Below are 11,197 nucleotides of genomic sequence, written 5' to 3'. Positions count from 1 at the left end.
AGTGCCATGGCATCACAGCTCACAGCAACCTCCAACTCCTGGGCTCAAGCGAGTCCCCTGCCTCAGCCTCCCAAGTAGCTGGGACTACAGGTGCCCGCCACAACGCCCGGCCATTTTTTGGTTGCAGCTGTCATTGTTGCTTGGCGGGCCTGGGCTGGGGATTCGAACCCACTACCTTAGGTGTATGTGGCTGGCGCCTTAGCCACTTGAGCCACAGGCGCCGAACCTACATTGTTAATCTGTCGTGGCAACTGAAATTTCCATCACTTAGGCATGCCCTTAAAATACTGACCCATGGTCCACAGCTATTTGATCTGAGTAAACCTTTTTGCACTTGTTTTACATTTAAGTTGGGCAGTGACAGTCACTGTGCTCTAACTCTGGATAAATGGGTTCATTAACTAAATCTAGTTTGATCCCTAGACATTATCATGAGACTATAGCTTTAGACATTAAAGTTAACAGTTCAGGAGAACAAAATTCCTTACTGTGTTAGGATTATTTTTCACTGCTAGTGAAATACGTATGATATATTACAGTACAACTAACAATTTATAACTATGTAGCTCATTTAATTTTAACAAATTAAACATTTGTGACCAATTCTCAGATCAAGAAACATTACCAGCTCTCTCATGCTAGCTTCAGGTACTATCCTTTCCCAAGGTGACTACTATTCTGACTTATCTAAGTAGTTTTCTTTATGAAAAAGCAAGGTAGAGACTGCAAGGCTCTATCAGGGGTGTCTAACCTTTTGTTTCTCTGCCATACATTAGAATAAGAATAGTTGTTTTGGGCTACAAATTAAATAAACAAACACTAAAGAAAGCTAATTAGTTTTAAAAAAAAAAAAGTTCTTGCATAGTTTTCATGATATCTGATACCACAGGTAAGCAAAAAAATTTCAAACAAAATCAGCATGTGGCCCACAGCTGCAGGTTGGACCCCCCGCCTAGGAGATCTGTAATATATCTGCTAGTATAGTTGAGGATTTTTTGTTGTTATTTTTGCTTCTTTTGTGAGGATACTTTTTAGTAGAAGATTATTCAAGTCAGAAATATGGTGTGGTTCCTGTTTAGATTTCAGAGGAACAGTCTCCATATTCTTACATATAATAGATGTCAGATGTGTATAGGTATGTGTTGGGATTTCCTCATAACTGTAGGGTGTCTCATTTTTCTTATTGCAGCCTTGCTCTATGACCTCTCCCACACATACATATATTCATTCTGTTTTATACATTTATCTTTAGATGTCTCATCAGTAGACTATCAAATGATTTTTTGAGTTTTACTGCCTTAATTTTTGATTAAGTTAAAGTATTTTTTTGCTACAATACTTAATTGATAGGAGGGAATAATAATTACACACAGTTCACAGTTAAATATTTTATTTTCAGTAGTGGACATCAATGTAACAGAAACACAAGTTTGTCTGAGTATAGAAGCTTGTACAATCAGACTGCCACCGCCTGAGGTATCACATATTTTGATTTCTATAATTTATTATATTTACTATATACTTTTATATACTTTCTATGTTTATTATTACTAATATACTAGTGAACTTTAATATTTAACATAAAAGTTGATAGGAAGGTTTTATTATTAAAATGATACTAAGTGCTTGATCTGTTTATATTCTAAATCTGCTTCCTCAAAGAAAATACTCTTTTTTTAAAATTTCTTTGTTTTTGAGACAGAGTCTCACTTTGTTACCCTCAGTAGAGTACTGTGGCATCATAGCTCACAACAATCTCTAACTCTTGGGCTCAAGCAATTCAAATTTCTGGGACTACAGGCGCCCATCACAACACCCATCTATTTTTAGAGATGGGGTCTTGCTTTTGCTCAGGCTGGTCTCAAACCTGTGAGCTTAGTCCCTAACCCCCCTTGGCCTCCCAGAGTGCTAGGATTACAGGCATGAGCCACCACGCCTGGCCTAAAAATATTCTGTCTCTTTAACACAGGTCTTATATTTATCCCTTCTGTTGGTATCAATACTCAGTATTTAGCTACCCAGTGACTTTAGAATCATCCTTGGCTTTTCTTCATCCTTGTTTCCTCTTTCCAATTGATCTTTTATAGCTTATCTTGTTCTGAAACTGAGTACTGTCTGTCTCCATCTCTATTGCTCTAATTCAGACTTCCTTCTTTTGCCTAGTCTGTTAAACTAGTCTCTGTGAGGGCCTTCTTATTTCCAGCCTTTCCTTTTCTGATTTATTCTGTAATCCTTTCGTACAATGTCAACAGAGTTCTTTTTCTGAAACATAGGTCCCCAAACTAAGTATATCTCCAGTTTCTCAACATTGTCTACATAAAATTAAGTCCAAGTATTTTAGATTGGCATTATGAAGAGGAAGTGGTATTTATTGGTTACTTGATTTTCAATACAGTTTTGGTTACATAAAGATACTTTATAAATATTTAATAACTAAATAAATACAAGAGGTTAGCAATCTCTTGTCTAGGTTATAAAAAGTTGGTATTTTGAAAAGTAGTAGGCAATGAGGCTAGAACATGTTACCCAAAGATGCTATGGTGATAGACTAAAGAGGAGGTGAAGAATTGTGAACTGTTGTCTGTAACCTAAATATAGTATCTTTCTACCTATTAATACTTTATTTTTTAACCTCCTTTGAGGTCTCACTCTCTCTTTAATTATAAGAAAATGCCTCCCATGGGAAGTTCTCAGGGTGAGAGAATTATAATGGGAAAATGATGGTTGGCTAAGTACAAACTTAAATACCCTTTAGGTTCTCTCTTTAGGTAGAGAACCTGAGGAACAAGGAAGAAAGTATTCAAGGAGAGAAGGGGAGGGGATATAAAAGACAATGGAACATTGACTTTGTGCTCTCCCCTCCTAAAGTCCAAATATAACTCCCTTACCTTTCCTCCATTTTAAAAAAACGTCACCCTGTAACTCAGTGGGTAGGACACTGGCCCAGTATACCAAGGGTGACAGGTTCAAACCTGGCCCCAGCCAAAATGCAACAAAAAAATAGCCAGGCATTGTGGCGGGCACCTGTAGTCCCAGCTACTTGGGAGGCTGAGGCAAGAGGATCGCCTAAGCCCAGGAGTTAGAGGTTGCTGTGAGCTGTGATGCGACAGCACTCTACCAAGGGTGATAAAGTGAGACTTCTGTCTCCCAAAAAAAAAAAAAAAAGTCAAAACATTAGAAGTAAGACATTATTCTTATAAAATGTAAATGTATGCCTTTGGAAAGTATTCAACTTAATAAAAGCTTTTTATTATTAACATAATAAAATCCCTGAAAGCCAGTTGAATACATACAGAATAGAAGTTTGGGTTTGGAGGATGAGAGGAAGAGCATGACATACTTATTATAATGTATAGAGGAGAACAGGGTGAGTTGAAGCATAGTTTACATTATGTAAACTGGTTATGCCTGGTTTATACCTTTTAAACTACTTTAAACTATGTGAGAATATAACATAAGTATTCTTTAATGTTTCTTTTTCTTAGACAAATCTTTTGAGGACTTACACATTAAAATCTTTTTTCTATTAAAAGCTAAAAGAATTTGATATTTCTCAGAATATTATAAAGGATTTTTACACTAACGAGAATGCTGTTATTGAAAGACACTCCATTTTAAGCAACTGGTGCTACGTTTTGCCAAGGTGAGATTTCAGTTTGTAGTATCTAGGGTGAGTTCCTCTTATTTTGCTTCCTTAGCATTTAGATATGCAAAAGTACAAACCACTTTGATGTATTTTAAAACTGTATTGTAACTTAAAAAGCACTGAAGTTGTATTTTTATACTTACAGAAGGCATAAATTTTTTTATCAAATTACTAAGATAATTTAATTATAATTTTGCATTATTGCGAGTTCTTGTTTCAAAATGAATAGTATTTCTGGATTTCTTATTATAAATTGATAACTATTATAAAATCAATAAAACCATATACATTTCTACCTAATAACGAAATTATCATTTGACATGAGCTAAGTTTTAAGTTTTTGCTGTCTTTAGGAAAAAAAAATGTGTTACTAATATAAACAGAACTATTGGAATGGAATTTTAACTTGCTTAGGCAAAAGAACTTAATACACATACTAACCCAATTATTGAAGCAGGGAAAGAGATAGATAAGAAATGTAGATTTTACTCTTAATTCATTCAACTCCTGACAGACTTTTCTCTAAAGTCTAACAGTTTATAGGCATACTTTTGTGTGGCAAAAATTCATTAGTCATTAGTTTGTGTTTCTAATTGGTACATTGTTTGCAATAATTTAATTTAGTTTTTCCTAAGAAGTTTAATTATTCAGATTTAATACAAATAAAAGCCATGTATGAAAAACTCACAGCTAACTCATGGTAAAAAGTTGAAAGCTTTTTCTTTAAGAACCAGAACAAGACAAGGATGCTTAGTCTTTCCACTTCTATTCAACATAATACTAAAAGTCCAAGCCAGATCAATTAGACAAGAGAAAAGAAATAAAAAGCATTCAAATTATAAGGGAAGAAGTTAAATTGTCCCCCTTTTCAGATAGCATGATCTAATATAGAAAACCTTAAAGACTTTACCCAAAACTTGTTAGAACGAATAAATCTGTAGAATACAAAATCAACACATAAAAATTAGTAGCATTTCTATGCACTGACAACAAGCCATCTGCAAAAGAAATCAAGAATGTGATTACATTCATAATAGCTACAAAAAAATACTCAGAAATAAATTTAACTGAAGAGGAGAGAGACCTGCATGCTGAAAAGTATAAAATATTGATGGAAAATTTGGAGAAAACAAAGATGTACTGTATTCATTGATTGGAAGAAGTAGTATTGTTAACTTGTTCCTACCCAAATCAATGTACAGATTCAGTGTAATCCCAATCAAAATTATGATGACACTTTTTTTCCTGCAGAACTAGTAAAACAATCCTAAAATTCATATGGAACTATAAAGACCCCAAATAACCAAAGCAATCTTGAACAAAAACCAACAAAGCTGGAGACACCATACTCTCTGATTTTAAACTATACTACAAAGCTTTAGTAATAAAAAATTATAGTACTACCATAAAAATGGACACATAGACCAACAGAACAGATTAGAAAGCTCAGAAATAAATTCACACATTTATGGCTAATTGATTTTCAACAAAGGTGCCAAGAACACACAATGGGGAAAGGATGATCTCTTCAATACGTAGTATTGGAAAAGCTGGATATTCACATGCAAAAGAATGAAATTGGACGTTTACCTCATAGCATATACATAAAACAACTTAAGATGGGACTTAAAGACTTAAATTTAAGATCTGACACTGTAAAATAACTAGAATACAGGAAGAAAGTTCAATGACATTGGTCTGGATAATGATTTTGTACATGACCCCTAAGGTACAGGTAACAAAAGCAAAAATAGACAGATGGGATTACATCAAACTAAAAACCTGCATAGCAAAGGAAATAGTCAAGAGAGTTAAGAGACAACCTACAGAAAGGGAGAGAATGTTTGCAAACCACACATTCAATAAAGAAAATGACCCAATAGCAAAGAAACAATAACCTGATTTAAAAATGGGGAAAGGACATGAATAGACATTTCTTAAAAGAAGACATACTGATGGCCGACAGGTATATGAAAAATGTTTCTTCCACATCACTAATCATCAGGAAATGCAAATTAAAACTATAATAAAATGTCACCTCAAACCTGTTAGAACAGCTTTATTCAAAAGACAAGACATAACAAGTATTGCCAAGGATGTGGAGAAAAAGGAATCAAGGGAATATAGTTGGTGAGAATGTAAATTAGTATAGCCATAATGGAAGATAGTATGGAGATTCCTTAAAAAATTAAAAATAGAATTACCATGGAATCTAGAAACTTTACTACTGGGCATTTATACAATGGAAATGACATCAGTATGTTGGAGAGAGATCTACACTCCTATGTTCATTGCAGCATTCCAGCCAAGATAAGGACTCAACTCATCTGTCCATCAACAGATGAATAGATAAAGAAAATGTGGCATATGTATACAATGGAGCAGTAATCAGCTTTAGAAAACAAGGAAATCTTGTTATTTGCAACAACATGGATGAGTCTGGAGGACATAAAATTATATTAAGTGAAATAAACCAGGCACAGAAAGACAGTACTGTACTATCTTACTTATATTTGGGATCCAAAAAAATTGACTCATAGAAGCAAAGAGTAGAAATGGTAAGTACTGTGGTCTGGGTAGATAGGGATGAGGGAGTGGATTAGAGAGATGTTGGTCAAAAGAGAAAATTTCATAAGATAGCAGGAATATGTTCAGGAGATCTGTTGTACAGCATGATGATCTGTAGCTAATAACAATACATTTTTTTCTTGAAAATCACTAAAAGGGTAGATTTTTATAAAGTTCTCTCACTACAAAAGATACATTCATACATGTGTTAATTAGCTTGATTTACCCATTCCATAATGTTTACATATTTCAAAATATCATGTCATACACGATAAGTATATACAATTTTTGTTAATTAAAACCAAACAAAAAATTTTAGTACAATGTGTGTCTGAAAGTAGGAGAAATAGTTTATTACTTATATATGGCTAATGAGGTAGTTTGCTAAATCTTTTTGAACACTTTCTAAATCATAAAGTTAACTTATCAAACTGTATTTAAGCACTGGCTCCTAATATTGCACCAATTATCACTTTTTATAGCATGAAAATGGGACAAATTATAAGTATTCTTCGTGCCATACCCCCTGACTGTCCTTTTCGCTCATATGAAGATTTCCAGATGCACTGGAATGACCTGGTAAGAATGGAAATATTTACTCCATCAGAAGTTATTTTATGTTATTTTGTAATTTAACCTAAGTTTAGTTTTCTCTAAGGTGTTTTAAATTTTGTGCTTGATTTTTAGTATGGCTATAAACTTCCAGAAGATGGTGGAAATATTAAAATATACTGCAGCGTCTATTTCAAAATGATTGGAGAAAGGACCTTCACGTATCCTTTATGCACTAGTCATAGCAGATGCTCTCTGCCTGCCCTGTGATCTGGTGTCTAGCCTTGATCCCACCACCTCCTCCTCATCATTTCCTGTTTTTTTTCCTTCTTCTTTTATATTCCTTTTTTTTTTTTTTTTTTTTGAGACAGAGTCTCACTGTTGCCCAGGACGGCTTACCCATGGCCTCAGCCTAGCTCCACAGCCTCAAACTCCTGGCCTAACACCATCCTTTTAACACAATCGTCAGCTAAGTTTTAATAGAGACAGAGTCTCACTGTTGCTCAGGCTGGTCTTAAATTAATTGTAGAGCTCAGGGGATCCTTCTGCCTCGGCCTTCCAGAGTGATTTACAGACTTGAGCCACCCTGCCCAACTGTTGAAATGCCCTGCCCTTCTTTGTGTTTAAATGAAGCTACAGTACTTTTTCCTCTACTGCTTACCTGCACATGTGTTTTGTTTTGCTTAGGAGTGCCTTCATTTTTATTTGAAGATGAACTTAATAAGAATAGATTTTTTCCCTAAAACACCATGTTAACAATTTAGAAAACAGAAGAAAAGTTAAAGTAGACAAAATATGTTAACATTCCTAATAGAAAGTAAAAAAAAAAAAAAAAAAAAAAAAAAAATCATGTTTCTCCTTAGCTAAGAGCTCCCCCCAGTGGCATTGTGTATATCATCAAAAGGGTTAAATTAAAGGAATAGGCTAACAAAGATTTTTCTATTTTACAGGCAAAGTATAGAGGATTTGACTCGCACTTAATGCACTGTTGATTTAATAAAATATCTTTCTTAATATTTTTTAAAAATCTACCTACAAATAAAAGAGCACAAGTTTTTTTTTTTTTTTTTGAGACAGAGCCTCAAGCTGTCCCCCTGGGTAGAGTGCTATGGCATCATAGCTCACAGCAACCTCCAACTCCTGGGCTCAAGCGAGTCTCTGCCTCTGCCTCCCAAGTAGCTGGGACCACAGGCGCCCTCCACAATGCCTGGCCATTTTTTGGATGCAGCCATCATTGTTTGCCAGGCCCGGGCTGGATTCGAACCCGCCACCTTAGGTGTATGTGGCTGGCGCCTTAGCCTCTTGAGCCACAGGTGCCGTGCCAAAACTGTTAGATCTTAATTAGTACTGGTTTCTCCATTCCAGTCTCTTAGCTTTTGTATTCTGACCTGCTGGAGTTTATAAATAGAAGAGTCATAATGTTCTCTTTCTGCATCTCTGTTTCCTAACCCAAATATTAAGAATAAAACTGAAGTTGACATCTGTAAGTTATTTCCTTTTATTAGATGCAAGATATTATTCCAAATTTTCAGAATGTTTTTCATCAAAAACAGTTAACTGCTTTTTCAAAGAAATGTTTTTGGAGCTTGAGTACAATCTATATACATTTGTACTGAATTTTTTTACTGTTTTTGGAGTGCAACCTGTTTATTGTTTAGTATAACATTTTTATAATCTGTAAGATTCATAGTATTATCCTTATAAACTTGTTTTTGGAATAGTTTGCCAGTCCATTTAGAATGCCATATAATAAGGATATAATGAATTGTCTCAATTGTGAATGTTAGAAGGAATGAAGATTCATGTGGAAAAGTATGCTTTTCAGCTTATAGTATTACATAAACAATATGAAAATAGTATTTATGTATGCCTTTGTAATGTTACTATTTTAATGCTTTTAACAATTCCATATAAATTTCTGTCTTTATGTACAAAATATTTGACATTATTCTTTAACATTGTTCAGATACCCTCTCAGCTGCATCAGAAGTCAGCCCGTGCAGTTCTTCCCAAGGGTAGATTTGGAAGGTGTGTTGCAAAGTTTCCTTTCAGATTTAAAGTCTAGACTACCTCATATATGTGGATTTCCCATAAGGATGACAAACAAACCATGCTACTTCACACAAGAACTAATGAATCCTCACATACAGGTAAGAGATTTCTTATCCTAATTCTGAAAGACATCCACAGATTTTACTTGAATCTCTTGTCTTTGGGGATGGAATGTCCAAACCATTGTTTACTAATTCTTTCCTGTAAGTTCAGTGTTTCCCTAATACTATTTATTATTATTGCATTTAGCCATTTATCACTGCTGTTTGTTGTTGTTGTATTCAACACAGTATTGTAGTAGTAGTTTACTGAAGTGTTTCCCTCACATCAAGGACATAAAGAGTTTGTTGGAAAGTAAAGAGAGAATTTTGTGAAGAGTATTTATTGTGGAAATGCTGAGCTGTCAGGTCAGGTGAGTGCCTGCCCCTCACCAAGTCAAGTAAATGGGGAGCTTCTATGGAACCGCTCAGAACTAAAAATGGGACTCCTGCAGTATGAGGAAAGCAGCAGGCCAGGGTCTGGCTCCTGTCTGACATCATTAAGAAGTTAGTACGGATAACTGACTGTTTGTTGATATACATATTTAAAAAGAAATGATCATTTGGGGATTGGCTTACACCCCCCGAGTTTTTCAGAACAAAGGAGATAACTTAATGCAAAATCAGATGTAGAGGTTTTATTTTTAACCCAGGTGGAAAACTTTCAGGGAAAAGGGTATTTCCTGCTGGGTTTGTCTCTTCTGCATTTTTAAAATCCATTTTTATGGTGACATATGGCATACATACAGAAAAGTATATACACATACAGGATAACGAATGCTTATCAAACACCCATGTAACCATAACCTAGATTTAAAAAATAGAACATGTACCTTCCTAGTCATCACTCCTTCCTTTCTTCCAAAAGATAACTACTATCCTCACTTCATAGAGAATCATTGTTTTTTTTAATCAACTATGTTTGTATCCTTAAACACCATCCTTAGTTTTGCCTGCTTTTGAACTGTATGTTAAAGAAATTATCAAGTGTGTATTTTTGTGTGTCTGAGTTTTTAGGTTCAGCATCATGTTTGGAACATTTATCCATGTTCTATGTGGTAATAGTTCATTCTCATTTTTGTGTAGTATTTTAGTACATGATTATACTGTAATTTATTTGTTCAGAATAACCATTGATTTAGATTGTTTCTGTTTGGGGGTTATGACTAGTAATTCCACAGTGAACATTGTCGTGTATATCTCTTGGTGCACATGTACATGAGTCGCCAGAAGGGGAATTGGTATGCTTCCAACTTCAGTACCTAAGCCAAACTATTTCCCTTAGTGGTTGTACTAATTTGTACTTTGCCTCACCTCTACCCAAGCAGAGTAGGAGAATTGATGTTGCTCCACATCCTTGCCCATATTAGGTATTGTGAGTCTTTAATTTCCACCATTCTGGTACGTGTATGGTCAGCAATTTTTGAATTTGCATTTTCCTGACTATTAATGAGATTAAATAACTTTTCATATATGTGCTGGCCAAATGGATAGTTTTTAAAGTGCCTCTCTTTTATTATTCTACTGTATTATGTTTGTTTGTTTGATTTGTAGGTGTTCTTAACATACGCCAGACCTAGTTCTTTATCATTTATATACAGTTATCTTCTCACATTCTGTGACATGCTTTGTCACTCTCTTAATGAGGTCTTGGTGTCTTTTGGCAGAGTCTTAATTTATAGTCAGAATTTTCAGTTTCTTTATATATTTGGCATTTTTTGTGTCCTTTTTAAAAATATTTCTGTACTCCAAAGTCATGAAGGTATTCTCTTGTATTATCATCTAATAGGAGGTTTATTTTTCCATTCATATTTAGGTCTACAGTCCAGTTGGAATTTATTTTTATAATGCAACATGGTGTAGGGAATCATATTTCTCTATTTATATGGATATAAATTTGTCCAAGAAAAAAAGACCACTCTTTCCCTACTGTGTTTTTTCTCCAGTACATCCTCCCACCCCAGTATCTTCTAGTACTACTTTTGTCATAAGTCAAGTGTCTTAATCTTCTCTGGTCTGTTTATCCTTGCACCAATACCACACTTCTAGAATTATCTTAATATTAAATTTTACATTTATTATAAATAATGTTGTAAAAACATTAAATTTCATAATATTTTTGAAATCTCAAAAGTAGCTATTCTTTATCTGTGCATTTCCAGATACATTCATTTAGTTTCAACTTGTCCAGTTACACACACACACACACACACACACACACAAACACACACACACAGAGATGTACACATACACACATAGAGCCTGCTGGGATTTTGATTAGAATTTCATTGAATTTTATAATCCATTAATGTTCTATATTTCCTCCCTATTAAATATATCT

General features: G+C 34.4%; 1 protein-coding gene across 1 annotated transcript in view; it reads left to right on the top strand.

The window, feature by feature from the left end:
• The window catches only part of CUNH18orf63 (chromosome unknown C18orf63 homolog), a 40,023-nt gene that overhangs the window by 11,631 nt on the left and 17,195 nt on the right, over window positions 1-11,197 (top strand). The window contains exons 6-10 of the mRNA XM_023512360.1: window positions 1,400-1,476; window positions 3,534-3,643; window positions 6,697-6,793; window positions 6,902-6,987; window positions 8,733-8,916. Of these exons, the coding sequence (XP_023368128.1) occupies window positions 1,400-1,476; window positions 3,534-3,643; window positions 6,697-6,793; window positions 6,902-6,987; window positions 8,733-8,916 (554 nt within the window). The remainder of the gene's footprint in view (window positions 1-1,399; window positions 1,477-3,533; window positions 3,644-6,696; window positions 6,794-6,901; window positions 6,988-8,732; window positions 8,917-11,197) is intronic.

This window comes from Otolemur garnettii, unplaced genomic scaffold (genome assembly GCF_000181295.1).
Source record: "Otolemur garnettii isolate 467f Iridium unplaced genomic scaffold, OtoGar3 scaffold00027, whole genome shotgun sequence".
NCBI lineage: Eukaryota > Metazoa > Chordata > Mammalia > Primates > Galagidae > Otolemur > Otolemur garnettii.
The sequence above is the reverse complement of the archived record's forward strand: the minus strand, read 5'-3'. Positions and strand labels throughout refer to the sequence as shown.